The sequence below is a fragment of the Microtus pennsylvanicus genome, chromosome 13, assembly GCF_037038515.1.
Source record: "Microtus pennsylvanicus isolate mMicPen1 chromosome 13, mMicPen1.hap1, whole genome shotgun sequence".
In the NCBI taxonomy this organism is placed as follows: domain Eukaryota; kingdom Metazoa; phylum Chordata; class Mammalia; order Rodentia; family Cricetidae; genus Microtus; species Microtus pennsylvanicus.
The window spans coordinates 2,304,483-2,330,345 of record NC_134591.1 but is presented as its reverse complement, the minus strand read 5'-3'; the positions used below and the strand labels follow the sequence as shown (position 1 = coordinate 2,330,345).

The window sequence follows — 25,863 nt, the reverse complement described above, 5'->3', positions numbered from 1 at the left end:
CCTGCCAACAGCCTATTGAAATAGGAAACTCACTATCAGCCGGCACTACCAAGTAGAACCTGGCACCTTCGCCTCCTAGACTTGTCAAGGACCGAAGCCCACGTGGCTATGTCTGAGTAGCCGTGGAACTCGTCACTCCATCCAGAGCCACAGCCCTGTGGCTTCCTACTGACTGGGGAGTTCCCTCTTCCTCCTCCACTCTCCTTCCCAGGATGATGGCTCTCTCTCTCTCTCTCTCTCTCTCTCTCTCTCTCTCTCTCTCTCTCTCTCTCTGTGTGTGTGTGTGTGTGTGTGTGTGTGTGTGTGTGTGTGTGTGTAAACTGTACTTCCTCCTTGGACACACCTATTCACTGCCTAGGAAACCTCCCTGCAGAATCTACTTTCCATTTGGCCCTTAATTCCTTCCTTATAGCTGCTGGCTGCCATCCTTCCTCTCTGTCTGCCCACCTCCAGGACCAGAAACCCATTCCCTCACAGGTTATATTTGGTTACCAAACAATTTCTGTCACAAATGACTTCCTGGTGGCTACTCCACCCTGGCTAGGCCTCCTGGCATGTGTATGTTTAGTGTCCTGAAATACTGTAGGTGGTAGGTATGTAGCCTTCGTCACCCTGCTCCCCATCCCCTACAGGCACTTGTTGCTTCTCCAGAACTCACAGTCCTTGGCTTCCCCATGCTGGTTAACACCTGGAAACGACCTGGTTGGTTCAGACTTCACAAGAATCAGAGTCCAGAGGAGGCAAGACTGTTCACTAGCTCCGTCACTGTGAACAGGAAGCCTACCGATGGACAGTGTCCAGGGGTCCTTAGTGTATGCCATCCTTCATAAAGGAGCTGAAACATCGTGTTCTAGCTCCTCCCCAGGCTACAGGGCAGAGCTGTGCCTATAGCTTGTCAGAGGAGCAAGGCATCCGTGAACTCATCCATTCACTTCTGTTTTTTTTTTTTTTATGGTTTTTCGAGACAGGGTTTCTCTGTGGTTTTGGGGCCTGTCCTGAAACTAGCTATTGTAGACCAGGCTGGTCTCGAACTCACAGAGATCAGCCTGCCTGTGCCTCCCAAGTGCTGGGATTAAAGGCATGCACCACCACCGCCCGGCCACTTCTGGTTTTATATAACGACACTGTCAGCCTCAATATCATCTCTGCTCTTGCTAAAAAATGTACCTTGGGTCTGGCCCACAAATCCCATGCCAGCTATACCTGCACTGACATGCTAAGAGTAAGACATGCCCTTCTCAGCACAGGCCCTCTCCAGGCAATAGCCAGCTTTCTGGGTACCAACACCTGCAGCAGGATTCTCCCAGACAATGCCATCCATAAGGCCATGACTCTGGTTCCTCCAAGGGAGGAAAAATCATCTGGGCCCAAATGCCCAGAGCTGTGTGACTGGACAGGGACACTATTATATTCATGCACAGAGCCTGTTTCTGAATGTGCTGAACGAGCAAAGCACATGCTCACCGCCAAGTGTGTCAAGAGCATGAACTCAGCACACTCAGACAACAGGCACAGGAGGCATACACATTAAAACTCCCTCTCACCCTCTCACCCTCTCACTTATGCTCACAAGCAGGGGCAAGGCAGACACTATCGGGAGTCGGCTCTCTGAAACAGGAGCAACATGCTACCACTGTGCTGTGTGGCTATGGACTCTGCTGCTTTCCACAAGACTCGCCTCCCTAAAAATGACTGGGTCAGCTCACATGGCAGCGTGCACAGTCCCACTCCACACATAACCCCAGCACAGACTCCAACAGTCAACTCTTCAAGACCCTCAACACTTGACAGGGCTGGGGCTTCAGGGAAAATCACTGCCAGCAAGAGATTAGTTTGTTTCCCCCCATAGCACAGACAATCACTGGGTTCTTTCCATGACTTTCTTGGTTGGTGACAAGATCAGGATAGCTTTCTCTGAGCCCAGCCCTCTGCACAAACCACACAAGAAGGAAAACCTGCCTTGGGGAGAGGAGAGGGGCCACATGGTCTTTTGTGGCACAGCTTTCCAAATAGTGGCTTGCTTTGAGGTCATCTTTGGGGTGTGTGCTAAGAAAAGGTCATGAGCAAATTACCCAAGTTATCCAAGACTTGAGTTTTGGGGAGCCCAAGCTAGAAGGGAATGTCTGGTGATGGTTTTCTTTCTTATCCCTGCACAGTCCATACCACGCTGACTTAGTCCTTAGACTAGGGAGAAAAGCAAGCACTGAAAGGGTACATCACATCACCTGCTGTGGGATATCTGTACACTATGTGCAGATGGGTTGCTGCGATTGGTGTAATAAAAAGCTGAACAGTTGATAGCTAGGCAGAGGAGGGACATGTGAGGCTGGCAGACAGAGGGAAAAGGGGAGCCAGTCAGCTGGTCAGCCAGCCATGGAGGAATCAGGAAAACATCATAGAGAGTATGTAGATTAGGTAAACAACCTCAGGGCAGCACACAGATGAACAGAAATGGGCTAAGTTTTTTCTTTCTAAAAAGCCAGCTAGAAACAAGCCTATAAGCTAAGGCTGAGCACTCACAATTAATAATAAGTCACCATGTCATGATTTGGGGGCTGTGGTCTACTGTGGGACAATGGTCTTGTACCCTGTATTGGTTTAATAAAACACTGATTGGCCAGTAGCCAGGCTGGAAGTATGGGGCGGGGGTGACCAGACAGGAAGTATCGGTGGGGTGACCAGAATAGAAAAATTCTGGAAAGAGGAAAGCTCAGTCTGCAGTCGTCACTCAGACCAAGAGGAAGCAAGATGAGGATGCCTCACTGATAAAAGGTACCAAGCCACATGGCTAACACAGACAAGAATTATGGATTAATGTAAGAATTAGTTAATAAGAAGCCCGAGTTAATTAATGTAGGCCTCTGTGTGTTTCTTTGGGACTGAATGACTGCAGGACTGTGAGGGACAGAAACCTCGGTCAACAGTGGTCCAAGAAAGCACGCTACATTTGATGCCCACTGTGGGCATGTATTTCTATGTAGGGCCTGAGAGAGCTGGGGAAAACCTGACATGGCTTCCTAGTAGCCCTGTGCTCATAACACACAGTGAGCACTGTGAAGGAACAAGCTAAGTAAGAATGTCTGCATGGTGCGGGCACCATCTTCCTGGACCTGGGTGGTTACATGCAGCTCTCCATTAAACACAGCTCTTGATCAGGCCTGTGAGCTTAAAGCTCAGCTCTTACAAACCTGAGGCTAGGGTGGAACCAACTGCCAGAGTGGCACGGTGGGGACCTAGCTGCCACTCACACAGTCCAGAACGCTATAGGTGTACAGCAAAGCAGGTTCAGACCGACAAACAACCTCTAAACAAGTTACAGTGTGTTGTAAAATGTGTGTAGGTGCTTGAGAAAGAGAAGAAAACAGTCACATGAAGATGGGGAATACACCGGGTGTCTCCATCCTGGTGCTGTGTTGACTTGCATTTTTTGAATGCGGATGAGAGAATGGCAGCTTCTGAGTGGTACTGGGTGGTAAAAGGGACTGCTGAGTTACCAGGCCTACACACATTAAGGATGTCTGAACTTTAAAATGTAATTCCAGAAAATGTATTGCACTGGGAGGATTCCTTCAAGGTTAGTAGAGATCAGATTTGATCGGGAGAGACCTCCTGAAAATCTGGCTACAGACATAAAGAAATAACCAGGAAAATCTACAAGACAGCTGGCATATATGCTGAGACTTCTGCATGTGAACAGTTCGGGGACTGACAATGTTACAGCTAGGTAGGTTTCTCAGGACTCGACCAATGTCTCAACTTTCTCAGAGTCCCCTGGAGATGTCGTCACCTCTAGGAAGCAGTCTGGAGAATACAGTGACGGGTGGTTTCTGGTAAATTTGGTGGGTTATAGATATTTGTCATCATTTAGTGGTGATAGGAATATAGGCTAGAAAAGCAACTATTCATCTCAAATATTTTACATTGATATGGACTATTGTACAGTGATACAAATTTCAGGTTAATTTTGTTCTACCGTGTGTGTGTGTGTGTGTGTGTGTGTGTGTGTTCCTACTCTTGTTTAAGGTACTGTACCTATGCAGTTCATTTAAAAATGTAATGTAAAGTTCTAATTCTTGAAAGCTATTATTACAAACTGGTTAGGATAATTTTTTTTAAATGCAGGTTAGTAGTTAGTAACCTTTAACAACCAAACTTGTAGTCATGTTAGCTATGTTTTCAAGGTCAAACAGAGATATTTTAGATAGGTAACCTTCAAATGCTTCAGAGACCTACCTAAGTCTTTTCATGACAGTGAGACACATCTTCTCCTGGCAGCTCCAATCTACGTCTTGAAAGGATTGTGGGTGTAGAAGAACCTCCATATGGAGCTCGCTTTCATTGTGACAAAGCTGGCCATCTGGGCAAGAGACTGCCCTTGCCTCAAATGCTAACAGTATACTGTACAAACCAGACAAACAGGACACAAAGGAAAAAGACTGCCAAATATTTCCAAAATTCCTGCTGCATAGAAAAGTCTGTCAGATCTTCTATGCCTCTAGGCGGTAGATGGATGCCCCAATGTTGAAGAGGAATGTTGGGTGACTTTCTAATTTTAGAGATCCCTTACACAGCACCTCCTGTTTACTCAGGTAATATTGTATCCTTCTGGGGTCTTTGATGGAGTTGAATACAGGTAGTTACAGTTACAGTTTTCCTTAGGTATGACAGAAGGTAAATTGGGTGCAAAACTTTGGACTCACCAAGATAGGATAAATAATGGAGTATTTTCTCTGAATTTGCCAAATACAAATGGACTAGATATTGTAAATATAATTCTTATCTGGTAATTGTTTTTATTGTATATAGTTTTACTATGTTAGAGTTAAAACTTTTCCTTTCTATTTAAGCAAAAGGTGGGAATTTGTACACTGTGTAAAAATGTATTGCTGTGATTGACCAATAAAGTTGAATGACTAATAGCTAGGCAGGAGGTATAGGCGGGAATTCTGGGCACAAAGGGAGGAAGTAGGAGGAGATAATCAAGGTGCACAGAGACACCAACGAGACTTGGAGGGAGTCAGACATACAGAATGAAAGAAAGATAAAAAGTCATGAGGCAAATGTAGATGAGCAGAAACAAATTAAATTAAGTTGTAAGAGCTAGTGGGACAAGCTTAAGCTAAAGGCCCAGCTTTCATAATTAGTAAGAAGTCTCCATGTCATTATTTGGGAGCTGGTTGGTGGCTCAAAGAGAATTCTAACCACAATTACCAACACTCAGACTATACTACTGAGAGCTTTTCCATGCATCACTGGGCACAGCACCAGGTACTTAGCACATATCCTACCATGTCCTCACATGAGCCATCTGTATGGTGGGCACTGCGGTATACAGAGCTCTCATGCCATGAGTCAGAGGTCCTAGGTGGGTTCCCCATCACAGGCTCCACAGAGACAAGTGCTCCCCATCACAGGCTCCACAGAGATGAATGCTCCCCATCACAGGCTCCACAGAGACGAGTGCTCCTTATCACAGGCACCAGAGATGAGTGCTCCCCATCACAGGCTCCACCAAGATGAGAGTGCTCCCCATCACAGGCTCCACAGAGACGAGTGCTCTTCATCACAGGCACCACTGAGATGAGTGCTCCCCATCACAGGCACCACAGAGATGAGAGTGCTCCCCATCACAGACATCACAGAAGTGAGTTCCCACTGTTCTGCCCAACACATCCCACATCCATGAGGTTGGCACGGTGCATCCTCATCTCAGTGCAAAGGACACTGAGACAGTGAGGCAAAGACCTGATTGCTGAGCAGCAGCTGAGTGGGAAAGGCGTACCTCTGGCTAGCAGGAGGCCCGAGGGCACTGTGTGGGCCACTGGCTCAGCAAAGGCTGTCTACTTTTTTCTGGCCTGCCTGCCAGAGGCCTTCCTGACTGGATCTGCACACAGTTACTCTTCACAGGACACCCTGGGAAGAGCATCAGTGGCTGCTGGGCTAAAGGAGTATTAACATATCCTCGTCAGTGAGAATAAGCATGCACCCTCTCCTCCATTCACAGATGCTGGAGGAAGTTTAATCCTCGGCTTTGGGGAGTAAATGCTGAGGGGCAGAGGTCAGGCAAGGCTCCCCACCAAGTATCTTCTCATGCCCAATTGTCCTTCATGCTATCCTTGGGATGTGGGTACCTTCTAGGTTCCTCACAGCTGGCCTGACAGCTGTACATGAACTCTGTACCTCTTCCTTCCGGAGCTAGTGGGACACCTAGAGCTTGCTATCCTCTGTCATCAGGCCATCTGTGAAAATGGTTAACCTGACAGGGGACAGGCACAGCTCATGTAGACTCCTCGGACCACAGATCAGGGAAGGAGGGAGGTGGCCCTGGAACTGGCCTTGAACGACAAGCTGGGCTTAGGAAATGAGTGGAGGTAAACCTAGAAGGGGACGCAGGAAGAGCAGACAGAATGAACATTGTAATGAGAGGTCTGGGATGATCAGAGGCCAAAAACATAGGCACAATGGAGGACCCCAGTGCTGGGGCCACCTTTCTAGAGATGGTAGGAGTCGGTCTCAAGGTATGAGAAGGACAACATAGTATCTAGGTTTTATTCGCTAAGGTTTCCTTGTAGCCAGCTGAGCAGGGTATGTCAGGCAGAGAGACACAAAAGTGTGGCTGGTTACGGGATACTGTGGTGATGCACACGGTGACGTGGAAGAACAGGGGAAAGAGCAGGAGGCCGAGGTGAGCAGCCAAGGAGAAAGGGCACTGGAAACAGGGACATGAGGACCTGCAGGCTGCAGACAGTAAGTGAGCCAGGAAGACACAGGGGCCTAGGAGTCAGAGAAGGGTAGATGGCGATGGTGGAGCATGCCTGTGAACTCTGCGCATGGCAACCATGGAGGGAGGAAGGATGGAGATAGACGTGTGGGGCTAGACTAGGGAGCAGGGCCTTGTCTCACTATCCCTGGGATTCAAAGCTGTGGTTCATAGAAAGTTGTTAAACCAACAATATGTTTTGTTTGGCAGATCTGAAAAATCAATCTGGGAGCCAGTATTGAAAGCCAAAAGAATTCACACCAATATGTTCACATGTTGGGCATAGGATATAGGATCTGTGCAGAGATCTGGCAGGGTTGAGCCAGGGTCCCTCTTGAGGTGACTCTCAAGAGGCTGTCAAGCATTGAGGTGTAGAACAACTGCCCTCTGCCCCATCTCGTGTCCTGCAGGCTCTCTCTACATATGCTAAGTCAGCCAGTCAGGCCTTGTGACTGAATACTTCAATCATTACTGCCTTAGAGCAGGCTATTACCAGACTCTTCCAAGTGTGGGAAGACACTTACCTGTCACCGATCAAAAGTTGACCAGGGGCAGTACTTGCCCCATAGTTCCCTGTCAAGCCAGGGACAAGGCAGACAGGACATGCATTCAGGATACCAAGCAAGCAATAAGGGCTTATACTTGTCCCCACCAGGAGCTTGGGGGCCTTGAGGTATGATGGGGGCCAGCAGACATTCTAAGTATCGGACCTCAACAAAGGCTTTACAGAAGCATGGGGTCTTGTCACATCAGAAAATGACCTCTCCAGGCTAGAACTCAATAGGCAAAGGCAACTCTCAGCAAGACACAGAAGTTCTCTCTCAGAGATGCCAGCCTGTTTCTGGGCACACACTTTTGCCCTCATCCTGGTCCTCACGCAGGCACTCACCAAGGGTCTGCTGGTTGCGGACACCACCGATCACCACACAGATCTCGGCAGGCACATCACCAGCTCCGTCCTTGCCAGCTGCCTTCTTCTCCTCCTTGGCCTCGCCCTGCCAGATGACCTCCTGGATGTAGTCGTCTGGTAATTCTGTTTTCACCTTCACCTCCGTCATCGTCCCCTGCTCGGCACTCACCGAGGTCTCAGCAGGCACTGGCTCCGGGCCCTCCACCTTGGCGTTCTTCTGACTGCGCTTCAAGCGCTCCCTGGGAAAAAAGAGAGGCCGTTCAGAGGGAATCTGCAACAGGAGCCCCACCAGCCCTTAGCACCAGACAGTCTTACAACACGGCTCTGTACTGAATGTAAATGGAGGCTCCTTGGTCTCCCCACCAGCTCCATTTTACGTCTGTATAAGTGGAGGTCTACAGACTTCCGGGACTACCCACATGACCTCCTGTCATTTGTACAAGCTATGGGTTCTCATAAATGCAGGGTCTGGTTCAGGCAGCCTGGGCCAGTGCCTGAGACTTTATTTCTAACAAGTCCCAGGCCAAGCTGGGCCAGTGCCTGCCAACAGCACTCTGAGCAGCGTAACCAGCATGCCAAGCATCTCACGCTGTTTCTGTTCCTTGGCAGCAGGACCTCAGATCACATCCAAGCTCTTCTCTACTCCCACTTTAGCTGGGAAAACACCAGCCACAAGAGGCTCTCGTGGTGAGGGTGTCGGAGAGCCAACGGTTTGGCACAGGACTGCTCTCCAAACATTCGAGAGCATCCTCAGGGAACTGAGGTCAGATGGAACCGGCCGGGAAGCTGAGTGCATTCTGTAGCTGGAACAGAGCCATGACTTGCCTAGGCCTTAAAGGCAGCTGTGGGCGAACACAAGCAGCCAAGGCTCTGGTACCCACACCCGTGTCACTCTTTCCACATTATTTTCCGTGGACTCCCAGATCCTTTCAGTAAGAGAACTATCCTCACGACTTCCATTTGAGAGGACAGTAAGGCAAGGTAGGCACAGGATGAAAATCAAATCTCATTCCAGGTCTAGGGATACTGCCTTCCTACGCCTGGTCCTTTCTTCTGCGCAGAGAAACCTAGACACAGGCATGTTCAGGCCTGGCCACACGACAAGCAAACTGGAGCACTGTGAAGACATGGCAACCTGGGAGGCAGGGCCTGCGACTTGGTCCTGGATCCACCTTGATCGTGCTGTGCGGACCTGTAGGCGCCAGGCTCTCTGGGTCTCAGCAGCTACAGAGTTAAGTTGCAATGGTTTCATTGCACAAGTTGACTCTCCCAGAGGGGCAAAAGGTGGATGCTGAGCAAAGACAGAAGCCTTGAGGGCCTGAATACTAAAGAAGCACACAGAAAGGTAACTAGGGAGCTACTTTGGACCAAACTGTGCCACCCACCCCCAAATTCACACGTTAATATCCAAACCTCAAGTGTGGCCGTTTCTGGAGCTGGAGTGACTGGGAAGTAATTAGGGTTAAACAAGAGCCCCATGGTGGAGCCTCGTGAGGACGTTAGTAGCTTCATAAAAGCATTCTTGGACCAGCAGGAAGGCTTAGTCAGTAAAGACGATTGTCATCAAGTCCGATGACCTGAGTTTCATCTCTGTGACTTACATGGTGGAGTGAGAGAAGTGACCTCCACACACTTTATAATGTGGCCTCCTCCAACTCTGAGATAAATAAATTTATGAAAGTTATTCCCTCCAATGGAGGACAAACTGGTTGTCTGCAAGCTTGGTAGTGGACCCTCCCTGAAGCCTAAGCCACCGGACCCCTGACTTGACCTCCAGTCCCTAGCCTGAAGAAATACTCTACCTGATTAACCACCCAGGCAGCAGCTTCCACCATCCACGAAGAACAGGGAGGGGCAGCTGCTACTTCCCTGCTCACCATCGCACCCTGAAGCCTGGCTCTCCCATCAGCAAGCACAAGGACAGGCTTGCCACGTGAACACACAGAAAACACGTAGCAGAGTACTTGGGCCTGTTACTACATCATGGTGAAGCTGTCTGCCAGGAGACCGCACCAGGGCTGAACTCATGCTGGCTCTTGAACTTCTGTTCTCTATGAACTTCTCAGCCCCAAGTGTTTCATTACAGCAACAGAACACGGCACATATGTAGCGCGTGGATGGTGGGGAATCCAATCCAATGGAGTCTCTAAACCTCAACTCCACCACTGCTGAGAACCAGGACTGAGAACCAGACCTGTTCGTGTGGCAGAAATGAACACACTGACTGCTGGAGGCGGCCATGACCACCTCCAGGTACAAAGGGAGCTGTCGAAGTCCTAGCCAAGGCCTGATCTCTCCATGGTTTGCTAAACTCAGAATAGGACAAAAAGGAACACCACCATCCCCTCCCCAGCTCGCCTCATCTTCTTGTTTCAGCCTCCTACCCACCCCATGTCCTCACTAGCTGCAGGCCACCCTGTGGGGACAAGAGGAGCTGTGGATCACACAGACTGTGTAACTCTAATCTGCTTTCCCAACACTGCAATGCTGGTCAAAAAGCCCTCCCTGAGCCTTCGTTTTCTCGTCTCTTATGTGAGAATCCTTGCTGGACACAAGGATGCGTGGGGACATCTGTAAGGAGTCCAACTGGGGCACTGGCCTGAAGTGGATGCCCATACAAATTCACTATGACGACATTGGCTTATGACGTCACTCTCACCACCATGAAGCTTTCCTGCATGACCGAGCCACAATCCCTGGCAGAAGTCACTTTTCTTTCCCACAGGTGACTCTCACAGCATTTGGCACAGCTGCCCCTTTCTGACTTCACTGTCCAGCCTCTCTGTCACTGCCCTGTTCTATTATCTTCACAGCCCCGGCTTCCATCTGAAAATGCCTTGTCCATTAATGTCTCACCTATTTGTACACCCCCTAGGAGCTGCTGGTATACCATTGTATTTCCAGCATACAGCAGGCATACAGTAGTTGCTCCATAAATGCTCTACTGTAACACTGTATCTCCAGCATACAGCAGGCATACAGTAGATGCTCCATAAATGCTGTACATTGGGACTTCTGGGACAGCAGATGGATTCATGCTTAAGGTAGCCATACCCACCTGTATTAGGCCTGGGTGGAAATATACTACAGGGAGACACAGGGCAAGGCGCCAACTGAGGACTTAAGGCCACATCTGCTGACCCCTGGAACCTCCAGTAGGGACACGAGGGTTCCAGAGTAAGGAACGGCGAACGACGTCCTCCCAAGGACAGGTAGACCCACAGCACCCCACAGCCCCCTCCCTGCCCCCACCACATTCTAAATCAGTCAGGCTTGCTCTGGAAACCCAGCTGAAGCAGCCTATGGATGGGGTCACAGGAATCACTCTCTGGCACGGCTCCTGGTGCTAAGGACACAGGCAGCTCCCATCTCTTCCCTGACTCCTGCACTGAGATTTACAGGCCCACACCGCTCTTTTCCTCACTGCTCCGCATTTAATTAGGTGTCCTAATAACAACGGCATCACAAGTACTTAGATCACTTTGAATTAGTGGTGCAGCTCCTTCCAACTTCTTAAAATTTTTTTTCATATATCATTTTTAAAATAGAGCTCATTATTTTAATTATATCCATTTAAATGTACAGTGGAGCCCTTGAATATTCTCAGCACGAATCATTAGGTATATTAGTGGAAAAGCACTCCGAATCTATCTCCATGCTGACACTCCATAATCTGTTCTATTTGTGTCGCTGTAAAATAGATTTATATATAGATAACTACAAAATAGTTGCTCGAGATATGCTGTGAATTTTATATTTAACCTAGTCACACTTCAACATAAAATCCAAAGACGGGCACTAGAAGAGCATTTCTCAGGAAGTACCTGCCATCCCTGGTCATTGCTTACTGCAAGTGCGGATGCCTGGAGAGAGGTCGGACCAAACGAGTCCCCTGTCCAAGCAGGCGCAGGCGCTGAAAGCTCCTGTCCATCTCTTGGCCAATGTGTCTTCAAGTGCATTCCTCCAGGGCTTAGGTGTCCTGCTGCAGAGGCTCACAGGCACCCAAGAGGATGGGATGGAGAGGACAGCCTTGAGTAGGATTCTAACTCCCCATTTCCTCAATTTTTAATAGCCACAGCTTTGTATTGTTGCCTGACGTACAGATATTCAAGTTTCTGCTTTGTTTGGGGTGACTGGAGCTTACCCAAAAGACACATCTACATCCTAACCCCAGAATCTATGAACACACTTCTGAATGTGTATGTGTGCATGTGTGTTCGTATGTGTGTGTATGCACACACCAGGGTTGCTAGCAAGAAGCTCATATTCATTCTTCTAGCTCACTCTCCTTCCCTTCAGGGTCTCTCGCTGAACCCAGAGCTCATGGAGCCATTAATCGTCTGGCTCGCCAGTTGGCTCTGAGGATTCGTTTCTACCTCTCCAGTGGTGCTGCGGTTACAGGCATGCCACCACACCCATGTGACTTTGTGTGAGCACCTGAGATGTGAACCCTGGTCCTTGTGCTGTTGCTGTATGGTAAGCACTTTATCCACTGAGCCATCTCCGCGGCCCCATTTGAGCTTCTTTAAAACAAGCAAAACCCCCAGATGTTTGCAGATGTAGTATGTTGGAACTGAACTCATCCTATAGCCAGAAGCAAATGTTGCTAAGAGCACAGATAAGGCCCCAGAGAACTGGAGGAAGCTATCTGACATCCAGGTAGATGTGGCCATAAATCAAGGAACAATGACACTTGCTGGAAGCAGGAGGAAACATTATCCTTCTAAGGCCTCTAGCGTTGAGTGTTAACCTGCTGGGCCACCCATTTCTGACTTGGGCTCAACAGAGGGAATAAACCTCTGTTGCTCTAAGCTACCCAACCTGACGTGCAACAGGCCCTTTGTCTCTTTAAGGGACATATTTCCCTACTATATGCTTGAAGCTTGGACTATGTTGACACTTTTCTTATATTCCCCACAGTTTTACCTCATAGCACAAAGGCACCTGTCTTCCACTGAGCCTGTACTAGGGTCTCCTTTGCGTTATGACTTCTGTGCTTTGGAAACATTATTAAGTGTCACTGGGGCCACTTACACACCAGCTGAGACAGAGGAGATGTGCACGGAGATGCTCACTAGTGAGAAGGAGCGGGCAGCATATACAATGTGGGTACCAGGACTGCACGGGATTTCACAGCACCATGGAGAACAAGCTATCTGGAATTTTTTAATTAATATTTTTGGATATCGCTCTGAAAGCACAGGAAGCGAGAGTGTGAGCAGGGAAGGCTACTGTAACTTGTTTGGTAGGCCACAGGAAACAAACACTGGAGAGAGGGAATTCTGAAGCAATGGCGCAAAGCAGTGAAGTCTATGATCCACCCTTCTCCCCAGTTCTTACTCGTCTTGGTTCTGGCTTATTGTCCTAGGCATTGTAGCCAGTCTCCTGTGCCCAAAGGCTCTGAGCAAAGCCCCAGAAACAATCTGCTTCCCTGGACCCTTACCTGGAAGTTCAAGCGCAGATACCCACCCACCCACCTGAGTTTCCAAGTCCTGCTGCCAGGTAGGGAGCCCATAGCACAGAGGAGAGCCAGTCCAGCACAAGGCTTAGCACACAGCCAGTGAACGAAGGACATGCCCAAAGTCATACAACTTTTAATGATAATGAACTTAGGGTAAAAACAATTCTTGCTTCTACTTTTCTCCAGTTAACACAAAACCCACAGCCGAAGATGACACCATCAAGGGGGTCCAAGGCCAAAGGCATGCAGCTTCTGGGAATGCTGGAGGACAGGTCCTAGTGACCCGAGGGCCTGAGCCAGACAGTCTCGTTCTCAGGCACAATTTCTTTACCACTCCATCATAAACACTACCTTATGAGTTCCACAGTCTCAGGGAATGGAGATTTCAGCTCCCTGGAGTTGAACCCCAATGCTGCTCACTCCCTTGGGCCAATTTGGCAAACCTTTGGAGATGGGGGTCTCACTATGCTGCTTAAGCCAGTCTCACACTTCTGAGCTCAGCTGATCCTTGAGCCTCAAGCTGAGTGGCTGGGGCCATGAGCATAATGACGCCATGTCAGGCTTCTGGAATTCAGCTTCTCTATCTGGATGTATAGAGCACACACAGAGGTGAACCCTGATGCTCACTGTAAGACGGGAAGCAGTGTGTTCACCTGCACCCCAGACTCAGCCTATTTCTTCCAAAGGAGCCATTCACCCTATTGCTCATCCATTTAAATCAGCGTCAACCGTGAGGGGCCACAACGGCCCTTGAAGCATGCAAACAGTGCCTTGCTTATCCCCTCCAGAATCAAAACTTCACTATGACTCAAGCTGTGTGTAACTGTTCTCTCCACAACGTACACGTGTGGGCATGGGAAATGAACTCAAACACACACTGCATGCCTTCAGGGGCCATATGACCCTGCGGAGGCCGACCTCGGATCAAGTCCACCGTTCCCCACAAAGCTGCCCTCCTGCTGGTGACCTGAGCCAGATTGCTTCCTGGGGGTGGGTTACCAAAGACCCCATCTTGGCAATGCTTCCTCAGTCTACAGAGCTGTTGTCTCCACTGCCACCCGGAGCTGCGTTTCTGAGGCCCCGTGACCAACTGCCCCGTGACACTCTCCTTCCACTGAGCTTTCTCTCCAGCCGTCGATGGTGCGTTCTCCTCCTCCCAGCACTTCCCACCGTTGCACTCTCCTCCCACTGAGCTTTCTCTCCAGCCGCCGATGGTGCGTTCTCCTCCTCCCAGCACTTCCCACCGTTGCACTCTCCTCCCACTGAGCTTTCTCTCCAGCCGCCGATGGTGCGTTCTCCTCCTCCCAGCACTTCCCACCGTTGCACTCTCCTCCCACTGAGCTTTCTCTCCAGCCGCCGATGGTGCGTTCTCCTCCTCCCAGCACTTCCCACCGTTGCACTCTCCTCCCACTGAGCTTTCTCTCCAGCCGCCGATGGTGCGTTCTCCTCCTCCCAGCACTTCCCACCGTTGCACTGAACTCCCCTGCGGCCCTCCCAGCTTCTGGCTACTCTTGTGTATTTTGTGAACCCGCACCTCCCCACACCCCTAAGGAGCAGCGGAGCGGTCCCTCTGCACCTATCTACATGGACCCTGTTAGTGAGCTCATGTACACTCAGACTTTTGTTTGCTTACTTCAGACAAAATTTTACTATGTAGCCCAAGCTGGCCTTAAACTCATGAACCTACCTCAGCCTCCACTCACACGCGTGACCATATCTATCTCCCTCTTTCATACTTAAACATGAACTATATGATCATAAGACTCAGGCTGATTCCTCCAGCTTGGGACTGCTCCACAGTCTGACTTAAGTAAATATCTACTCAACTACTACTATGTACCTAAAACTGTCTCAAAAGTAACAGACTGTAGGCTGAGCAGTCGCTGGTGCCGCACACGCCAATGCTCTTGCCCTGACACCGATGTGTGACAATCCTGTGACTGCAGTCCTCCTCCTCCTCGTCCTGACTAATGGCTGAGATGCGTCCCTCCAGCGCCTCATGTGACAATCCTGTGACTGCAGTCCTCCTCCTCCTCGTCCTGACTAATGGCTGAGATGCGTCCCTCCAGTGCCTCATGCCTCGACTCCCGTCTCCTCCCAACCAACATGCTCACCAGCAAATCCCATCTGCAAAGTGTGCCCCAAAACTCCCCCTACAACCCCAGCCACGCCTCCACTTGGAGCCACACTCCCACGGGCACTAACATCCACATGCCAGGATCTCTCCTCTCCTCTGTCCTGAGATCTCTGTTTGACAGCCACACAGAATGATGCTACCACATACAGTCCAGGTTTTTATCACTTCTGGGCTCAAAACTCATTTTTTTTCTCCTGAGTATTTTCCCAGCCAACATTTTCCATGATCTCTTTGTTTCTCCAGCTAGAATATGAGCTACAAGAAGACAGGACTTGGTCTCACTGGTCCACTGTCCTCACAACAGCGGTGGCACATTACAGACACTAGCTATGAGCCTGTTCACCTGGGTGGCCAATGGCAGCGCCCACAGCCTCTGACAAGGCCAAGCCCTTTCCATGGACAACCCATCCCTATCACTACTGATGAGCTTTGCTTCTGGAACGTTTAGAACATGGAGGGGTGTCTCTGGCATGCTGCCCTCTTTGTGCTATGGCAGGAGATGGTCCAAGAGGCCAGTTTTGTGAATGAATGACCCTTGTTCCTTTAACGTCAGCTTACCTTTGCTTTTCCAGATGAAGCATCGTTCTCCTATGGTCTAAAATGTGACTGTGCATACCTGTAATAGACGCACACCCTTCCGACTGTGGGGTTACTATGCGCGGTGGTTTGCTGGAGTAGCTATGGCCTTGTTGGGGGAAGTGTGTCATTGTAGGGGTGTGCTTCGAGGTTTCCTAAGCTCAGGACGCCACCCAATGTCACAGCCAACTTCCTGTTGCCTGTAGGATGTGGAACTCACAGCTACTTTTCCAGCACCGTGTCTGCCCGCACTCCCAGCAGCCATGCCCTCCACCATGATGATAATGGATTAAACCTCTGAAACCGCAAGCAAATCCCCTCAGTTAAATGTTTTCCTTATAGAGTGGTCATGGTCGTAGTGTCTCTTCACAGCACTAGAAACCCTAAGACACCATGGTAAACACTCCCGAGTGAGGATTAGGCCCTGGAGTCTGCACGCTTACTCCATTCTAATGCATCCTGCTCCTGGCCCTCACCTGCACCTACGGTTTCCATGCAACTCTGAAAGACATCCAAAAGTCGCAGCTCTACTCACTTCTGTGCCCTGCTGAGAGAATGACACACGCAGGAAAAGACCAGACGTCGGCACGTCAGTGCACACGGCAGAGGGCAGCTGGTGATGCTCTGGTGAGAACAGCACACAGCTGGGAGTGGCAGGAGGCAGTGCTCCAGGATGCAGTATCCAGGCAGGGCACTTTATGCTGCACAGTTGCTCCCACCATTCCTGCATGGCTCCTAACCAAGCAGGCAGTTCCGGTGAGAAGGCCGGGACAGTAATACCAATGGGACTTTTGCAGGGTCTCTGAGCTCCCTAATGACAGAAAGAAGATTCTGCCAGCGTCTGTCTGACTCCAAAGCTGAGGCTTTTAACTATTTGGACAGGTTGTTCAGTTTTCACTTCTCAAAAGAAAAGAGAATAGTAAAACAGCTGTTGACTGAATTAACAGATGTGGAACTAGCATCAGGGACTCCAAGAAATCGGGAGTACCAATCCAGGACCAAGACAGTGAAGAGTGAGCGGGTCCTCTCCTCCATGGAGAAAATTACCAGGGCGTGGTGCCCACTGTCAACCTCTAATTCTTCCTAACACTGCTCAGGTAGCTGCTTGCTACAATGTATGTCCTTTGGACATACAGCCAAATGACAGACTTCTGACTGGAAGGGAGCCAAGGACTCTGGAGTGAGAGCTCAGGCTGGAGAGACAGGGGACTGGCCTGGAACCTGTGCTTACTATTCTGCCCAAGTCTCCAATCCTTGCTCCATTATCTGTCCCTCAACAACCCTCCAAATTGTCTGTGCTTCCATTCCTGTCGTGTATCCCTGATATATTTTAATAAATAGTCAAGAAGAAAAGATTAAATTAATAGATTGAAACTATTAACCTATTAAACAACTCTTAACATTCTAGAAACTCAAAATAACCCACAATGCATAAATACATCATTACTTTGAGATAATTCTTAGGCACTTAATTTTCTTCAATGCACAGTGTCAGTCAGCCACAACACTGACTAATATTGCTGCTCAGAGAGACAATGTTAAGATTTAAATATTAAGAGAAAATTCCCTGGTTAATTGAAAACTAAAGCAGGAAAAAAAGAAATAGTCTCAGGCAACCCCATCAAATCCCAAATGCCGAGATTCATCTGGTAAGGTGTTCTGCTTAAACCTGGAAGCTCACATCATGGGCACTGGGGCACATGGGAGGTTGGCCCAGAACTGACCATCACAAGGGATTAGCGTTGGTGGCATTTTAAACAGACACATGGCTGTCCTTGGCCAGTTGGCCTGGCAGTACCGTAATTCTGAACTGTCCTACGTGTGCCCTGTTCCCTGCTCTCACACATACTGACACTGCAGCTCCAGCCACCAGCACCCACACAACCTCCACACAGGGAGCTGGGAGTAAAAGTCATGGAGGGGTCTGTGTCCAAGGTCCCACACAGCCCTGCTCAGGGCACATACAGACATGGGCAGTCTTCACACAGGTCTCAGAACCAGAATCAACATTGCTTCTGCCCACGATCTTATTTCCTGACTAGCCTATAGGTTAACAACTCCCCCTTTCCTCCCTCCCTGGCCCCTAAGATTGACAGAAGGAGAAGTTCCTCATAGGATGGTTGCTCTTCCTCCTCTGGTCCCATGCTAGCAGACGTTCTGTAGTCCTTCTCTCTGGTGAGCAACCCTTGATTCCCAGTCAGACCTTAAAACTAGTGGGTGATACATAGCGTCTGTTGTACCCAGCCATCTCTGAGTGCAGCGCTCTCCAGGGGGCACCCAGCTCAAGTAAGTAGCCCTCGGACCAACAACAGACTCTGCCGTATGTGTGTGTGTGTGTGTGTGTGTGTGTGTAGCATGGACAGAGGTGTATCTTTCTCATAACTCCCTAGGCTGTGCAGTCCAGCAGCCCATCACAGGGTATTTATACTGTACTAGTTATGAATAACCCAGAGGCAATTCAAAGCATATGGAAGGATGTGTAGAGATTACAGGCAAATATCACACATTTTCAGATGGGATTTGAGCATCACAGGGCTCAGCATCCTTGGGGTGGGTGGGAGTCCTGGACCTCCCTTATCCCACACAGACCCATATCAGGGACCCAACAAGTAGTTACTTTCTCTAGTCTCTACAAGGAGACAAAAGGTGGGCTCAGACCATGAAAAGGATGGCCACTTTCAGCCTATCAGCCCAGTCGGATGCTTTCTACATGAAGGGAACAGGGGAATTTTCAGTCCCAATGAAAACAAAAGGAGTTGTGGGCATGGTTGCTCTCCAGGAAGCAGCAAAGATGAGGCAGATATTATGAGAAACAGACTGGAGGAACCAGAAGACAGCTATGGAGTGGGAGGACCTTCTTTACCAACATGCTTTGAATAGTGTGTGAGCAAGTTTCAGCTGAGTGAGGTGTTTCCTCCCCTGTCAGCAGAGTCAGGCTGTCAGGAAGAAGCCCCACTGCTCATGGAGTACACACAGCAGGACTCAGAGTAGAGAGTCATGCAAAAGTCCCAGGAGACCTAGCTCAGGTCTCTGCAAGGCCACCCTAAACTCAAACGCCCTTTGGTGAGGATGAACTGTGGACCCCAGCACTTGCGAGTGAGGCTGTTCATTTCTTTGGCTGTCTCCGCCGGGCAGCGAGAGTTGCATATGAACTTTCCAGAATCTGTTCTACTTACAATCTAGCTTTAACAGGAACTAGTTAAGCAAAAAGTGAACCATGCCTACCAGAAAAGCAACAGGTCCCATGGAGCAAGGGCACAGACAACCTTCAGTGTGAGAGGGTCTAGGATCCACACTTAGCCTAGAGTCCGGCAGAGGGAGAAGGGCCATTTCGGGATATCACATCCAAGCTCTGTCACTCAGAGCATAAGCCTCAAGCCAGAGGAAGAAGCTTCTTGACTGAGGTGAGCCAATTCTCAAAGAGTCTCTTCCTTCTACACCGTACCATCCACTGGCTCTAGGTGACTATGGAAAGCTGGCGCTAATGAAAGGGGTTTGTATGGGCCAGCCTTTATTCTACTGCTGAAAACCAGGATACTACACAAGATTTACTCCCTAAAGAATGGTTATGCAGGCTCACACATGAGGCCAGTACTACATAGTCTACTGGCGAAAGGCCTTGGCTTTAAGGGTAAGACTCAGCTAAGCCCAAAGCCATTAAACTAAGCGGTGACCTTGGGCATCTTCAGCTTCATCTAAAGGATGCTAAGCACTGCCTTAGAAGGTGTTTGGAGTAACAAAGAGGGCATGTGTGATGTCAAGGTATGGTGTCCAGATCCCAAGGGTCCCTCAACATCCAACCTCCATCCTTACCTGATGGAGGAAGGTCATTGGTTAAATAAAAAGAAACTGCTTGGTCCTCCCTCATTGGTTAGAAGATAGGTGGGAGGAGTAAACAGAACAGAACGCTGGGAGGAAGAGGAAGTGAGGTCAGACTCGACAGCTCTGCTCTCGGGAGCAGACGCCTCTGCAGAGAGACGCCATGCTACCTGCTCCAGGGAAGACGCACGCTATGAAGCTCCGACCCAGGATGGACTTAGGCTAGAATCTTCCCGGTAAGACGGGTGCTATACAGATGATAAGAAATGGGCTAGTCCAGGTGGGAGAGTTAGCCTAGAAGATGCTAGGTAGAAATGAGCCAAGCAGTGTTTAAATGAATACAGTGTCCATGTAATTATTTCAGGTAAAGCTAGCCGGGCAGGCAGCTGGGGTATTGGGGACGCAGCCCCGCCGCCGCTCCTTATTACTACAAATGATGCCCAGACGTGTGGCTAACTGAGTCCACAGAAAGCCTGAGAAAGCTTGGAAAAGAATAGAGTAAAGCATGTTTCTTATGGCAATTTCTTGGGTCCACTCTGCTTGCTAGAGGCAAGTAAGTGCTCTCATCTAAGAGAAGCTTCCTGACTCAGCTTTAGCTGCAAAGCCTGCAGCTCATTAAGAGGTCCTGCCACGAAACACTTAAACCGTATTGATGAAAAGCTGAACACATGCTTTTCGGTTTTCAGCCGTAGCAAAAAAAAAAAAAAAAAAGTTGCGCCGTTTAAAAATGCCAGCTTTCTGGGCCATCCTGCCAGGGCAAACTCTGACTATTTGAGGCAAGAGGGCCGGCTACTGAGAGAGGACTTGAGTGTTGTCTGTTGTAGCTCTCTGGCTGGCAGGTACCTTGAAATGCCAGTTGTGGCTATAAATATGGCTGCAGCCTGTATATCCGCCATGAGGCTGGAAAGCTAAGGAATGGACTGGATCTAGCTGGCAAAGCCACGCCTTTAGTCCTACTGATATTGCTTGGTAAATTAAAGGCTCTTGTAGTCAGAAAAAGAGAGATATACAGTAAAGAGAGATTCAAAGACAGAGAAAATTTCTGAATGGTTTAAAGTGTGTTAAAAATATATGCAGACTAAAAGTTAAAATTCTTAAAGTAAACCTCTGTGACTTCAAGGTGTGGTAGCACACGCCTTTAATTCCAGTGCCTAGAAGGCAGAGACAAACAGATCTCTGTGAGTTCAAGGTGTAGTAGCAAACACCTTTAATCCCAATGCCTGGGAGGCAGAGACAGGCGAATCTCTGAGAGTTCAAAGACAGCCTGGTCTAAAGAGTTATTCCAGGTCAAAGATATACGCTCAAAAAGCAAAAAGTTAACCTAGGAATGTCACAGCTTAGACTCTTAAGCGCCTAGTGATTTAAAGGCGCAAATCAAAAGTGCTCCTGGATAGTAAAAAATTGCAGATTCACAATAGGACAGATTCAGACCACTAAATGAGTCACACTGTTGGATGAATGTACGTAGGCTTGGGAGAGAGAAGAAAAAGAATATAGAAAATGAAGTTAATGTTAAAAAAAAAGTAAAGTCTTTAAAGAGACAGAGTACAGATAATTAAGAGATTAAAAGAAATAAAGAAAAATAAGCTACGTAAAAATGGAAAATTCACAGAGAGTCTGGATTATGTACATTGTGTTTTCTTTAAAATTTTTGACTGTGAAGGAGCTAAGTACAGAAAGACATTTCATTATATGGGCTGCCAAGTGGAACCAGAACGGATATCATGAGGGTATGACTTCAGAATTTGGGTCTAAGGATATGATACTTTGGAAAAGAGATTCTTCTTTTGTTTTCACAGAGGACCAGACCCTTTGGACTTCTTCTATCCTGATTTGGTATGATAGACCACGACCTCCCGAAAAGTTCCTGTGAACACCCTCAAAAAATTACTTCACTCAACTGCCAACTGAGATAAACCTGGCACACAGGTTACACCCTAAATGGTCTGATTAACAGCGCCCCCACTCAGCAGGAAGCAGTTTGGAGAGAAAAAACTGCGCCCATGTTCCCAAATATGGTTTATAAGTTCTTTTACATTTAAAGGGGGAAATGATATAGGTATGAATAATTTGCATTAGTATAGATTTTGCTTTATTTATAGAGATTTACGGTCAATTTTGTTATATGTATAAATGTTTCTGATGTAACTTTTACTTGATAACTGTTTTGTTATATGTAATTTTGCTATGTTAAAGTTAAAGCCTTTTTTTTTTTTGTTTAAACCGGAAAAGGGGAAATGATGGAGGAAGGTCATTGGTTAAATAAAAAGAAACTGCTTGGTCCTCCCTCATTGGTTAGAAGATAGGTGGGAGAAGTAAACAGAACAGAACGCTGGGAGGAAGAGGAAGTGAGGTCAGACTCGACAGCTCTGCTCTCGGGAGCAGACGCCTCTGCAGAGAGACGCCATGCTACCTGCTCCAGGGAAGACGCACGCTATGAAGCTCCGACCCAGGATGGACTTAGGCTAGAATCTTCCCGGTAAGACGGGTGCTATACAGATGATAAGAAATGGGCTAGTCCAGGTGGGAGAGTTAGCCTAGAAGATGCTAGGTAGAAATGAGCCAAGCAGTGTTTAAATGAATACAGTGTCCATGTAATTATTTCGGGGCATAAGCTAGCCGGGCAGGCGGCTGGGTGTTGGGGACGCAGCCCCGCCGCCGCGCCCTTATTACAACACTTACCCTCCCCTATACCCGGCCAGTTCGGTGGCAAGTCAAGCAGGTGTCCACAGATGAGCTGCTATGTCTCAGCACTGTGCTGAGTGCATGCACATTAGCACCACACTGAGCCGTGGAACTGATCCAACCTCCACTGTCCAGATGAGGAAACCAAAATGCAGGAGACCAGCTAACAACCAGGCAGTGGCAACACCAGGAGCTAAACCCAGACAGACTCTGTGTGAGCTGCTTGGCCCTCAGCTTTGCTAGAGGGAAGGCAGAGAAGATGTACAATTAACCAACTAAGCAGGGGGTACAAGGTCGGGGAGAGGGGCGCCATGCGGATATGAATGCCCAGTCCGGGGCTACCGAGAACCAAACAGGAGAAGGCTGTGCATTTTCAGATGTAGGCCTCTCCCAGTCAGTGTCCTTGGAGCTCAAAACGCAGCAGTCCCTCATGTGCTTACCTTCTACAGTCCTGTGGGTCTGAACCCCTGGCAGTATCGCTTCTAACATCTTGCCCCCAACTCCTGTCCTCTTAAAGGCACAATGACCCTTTTCAAATTAAACATAGCTTCATCTCTGCTGAAATCCCTAGTGGCTCTTGATGTGGAGAACAGCAAGTGCCAAAGTCTTGGCAATGGCCTCTGGGGACTACGAAGCCTCTTTGATTTTGCTCCAATGCAAAGGACATGCCCCAGCCAGGGCCCCCAGCCCCAAGGCCCTCAGCTCCAGGGCTCCCAGCCCCAGGGCCTGGCATCTGGAGTTCTGACTGGTACGTGCTTCCCTCAAAGAACCGCTAGGTTTAGCCCCCTTCACCTCCCCAGGACTTTAGTGACTGAGTATCCAAGTTGAAGAACAGACTATCACAATCCCCCTGCCGCCCTCTCCTCTCTGCCAAGACACTCATTAGATCCCACAAACAGGTACTTTACCTATTTGCTCCACTAGAACCTCAACTCCTCGAGGGCAGGGCCTGGAGTCTGTTGAGCTCACTGCAGTATCATCAGAACCTAGGCAATTAGGAGTATCTTATGGAAAGAATGAGTGAATGAATGAGACCTGGCTTTCCCATCTTCAGGATCCTGTGCAAACCTGCTGACCTTCTCTTAAATCTGGCTGGGAAGGGGGGGGGGGCTCACTAGCTCTTTAGGACCTTTCCCCAGGCCAAATGGGCACAGACTTCCAAGACATCTAGAAGTGTCTATATCTGCTTAACCATGAAGCCTGTGTTTCCTCTAGACTTCCCACTTACAGCCCTCTGCCCCTTGGAACAGCAGCATTTGGCTGTTGTGGAGGGATGTGGGGAGCAACCTAAGCATCAGCTCAGCATCCACACAAGCACCAGACCCCTCTCCTGGGCTTGTAAAAGCAGCCCAGCCTGGGTTACCAGGAAGTACAGCAAACCACATTCGTGTGCTCCTTAACACCGGAAACACTGCCTCTCCGTGTCCCCCTCAATTTAACTCTAACTCCTTAGCAGGCCATGCTGTTGGTTTTGGGGGTTAGCCAGAGGCCCCCAGGAGAAATAACAAAATTGAGTGTTCTAGGCCCAAAAGAGGACACAGGGATAACAGGGCGCCATGGCTGACTGGGAGCATGGGCCTACAGAGGGCGCTGTCCACTCTTCAAGGTCATTTCTGAAGTCTCAGTCTTTACTGGGGCGGGGAGCGGGCTGAAACCTTCATCTTTCCATCTGAAACTGGCTCAGTAAGCTCTAATGTTCCAGTGTCCACTGTACTCTACCTGCCCAGGACCACACTCTCTAGAGGCATTAGCTTAGGTTCTCTTGGTGCTTTAATATGTCAGTCACTCCTGGGGACACTGAGCTACTCACTCACCAGCCACACTGTGTGGTCACTTAGAACAACAGTTCTCAAACTGTGGGTCATGACCCCTTTGGAGTCTAACAACCCTTTCACATGGGTCACTGAAGACCCCCAGAAAACACAGATATTTCCACTATGATTCATAACAGTAGCAAAATTACAGTTATGAAGTAGCAATGAAAACAAATTTATGGTTGGGGTCAGCACAACACAAGGAACCGCATGAGCGGCAGCAGCAGGAGGAAGGTGGGGAAGCACAGCTCTGGGCACCACTGGTCTCACTCACAGAACCACACACACACCCAGGAGCCCTGGCTACTGCTGGTCTCACTCACAGAACCACACTCACCCAGGAGCCCTGGCTACTGCTGGTCTCACTCACAGAACCACACACACACCCAGGAGCCCTGGCTACTGCTGGTCTCACAGAACCACACACACACACCCAGGAGCCCTGGCTACTGCTGGTCTCACAGAACCACACACACTCACCCAGGAGCCCTGGCTACTGCTGGTCTCACAGAACCACACTCACCCAGGAGCCCTGGCTACTGCTGGTCTCACTCACAGAACCACACACTCACCCAGGAGCCCTGGCTACTGCTGGTCTCACTCACAGAACCACACACTCACCCAGGAGCCCTGGCTACTGCTGGTCTCACTCACAGAACCACACACACACCCAGGAGCCCTGGCTACTGCTGGTCTCACTCACAGAACCACACACTCACCCAGGAGCCCTGGCTACTGCTGGTCTCACAGAACCACACTCACCCAGGAGCCCTGGCTACTGCTGGTCTCACTCACAGAACCACTCACTCACCCAGGAGCCTTTTCCTTTTCTTTTTTTTTAAATTTATTTATTTATTAAGGATTTCTGCCTCCTCCCCGCCACCGCCTCCCATTTCCCTCCCCCTCCCCGGATCAAGTCACCCTCCCTCATCTGCTCAAAGAGCAACCAGGGTTCCCTGACCTGTGGGAAGCCCAAGGACCGCCCACCTCTATCCAGGTCTCATAAGGTGAGCATCCAAACTGCCTAGGCTCCCACAAAGCCAGTACGTGCAGTAGGATCAAAAACCCACTGCGATTGTTCAAGGTCCAAATCAGGAGCAGAAGGAGACAAAGCACGAGCAAGGAACTCAGGACCGCGAGGGGTGCACCCACACACTGAGACAATGGGGATGTTCTGTTGGGAACTCACCAAGGCCAGCTGGCCTGGGTCTGAAAAAGCATGGGATAAATTTGGACTAGCTGAACATAGCCTTTTCCTTTTCTAATGCCTTTTCTTTACTTTTTTTTTTTTTAATTTTGAATGGGGTCCTCCCTAAGTTACTCATGCTAGTCTTGAACACGTTCTGTAACACAGGTAGGCTTTGAACTTACAATCCTCCTGTCAACCTTCCAAGCAGTCAGGGTCACAAGCCTATACCACCAGGCTGCAAACCCTCTCCTCCAGAACCGCTAGCTGGCCACTGAACTCCTGAGACCTGGAGTGGCAGGAGAGCAGAGTGGGTAAAGACACCAGAGAAGTCAGACCTGGCAGGCAGCGTGGCCCTCCTGCACCTTTCCAGCTGAGCATCCTTGGGCACATTAATTCCTATACTTCAGCAAAAACTCAGAAAAATACAAATATATACCTCAGAAGGCATTCACTCCCTAAAAGTATGTGATGGAGAGCCCAGGCTGGTGAGGAAAAGATAACACACACAACCC

General features: G+C 49.1%; 1 protein-coding gene across 3 annotated transcripts in view; it reads right to left on the bottom strand.

The window, feature by feature from the left end:
- Znf618 (zinc finger protein 618) overlaps nucleotides 1-25,863 on the bottom strand; it is a 182,201-nt gene that overhangs the window by 54,683 nt on the left and 101,655 nt on the right. For all 3 annotated transcript variants that reach the window (XM_075945576.1, XM_075945574.1, XM_075945575.1), the window contains exon 3: nucleotides 7,650-7,909. In XM_075945576.1, the coding sequence (XP_075801691.1) occupies nucleotides 7,650-7,909 (260 nt within the window). The remainder of the gene's footprint in view (nucleotides 1-7,649; nucleotides 7,910-25,863) is intronic.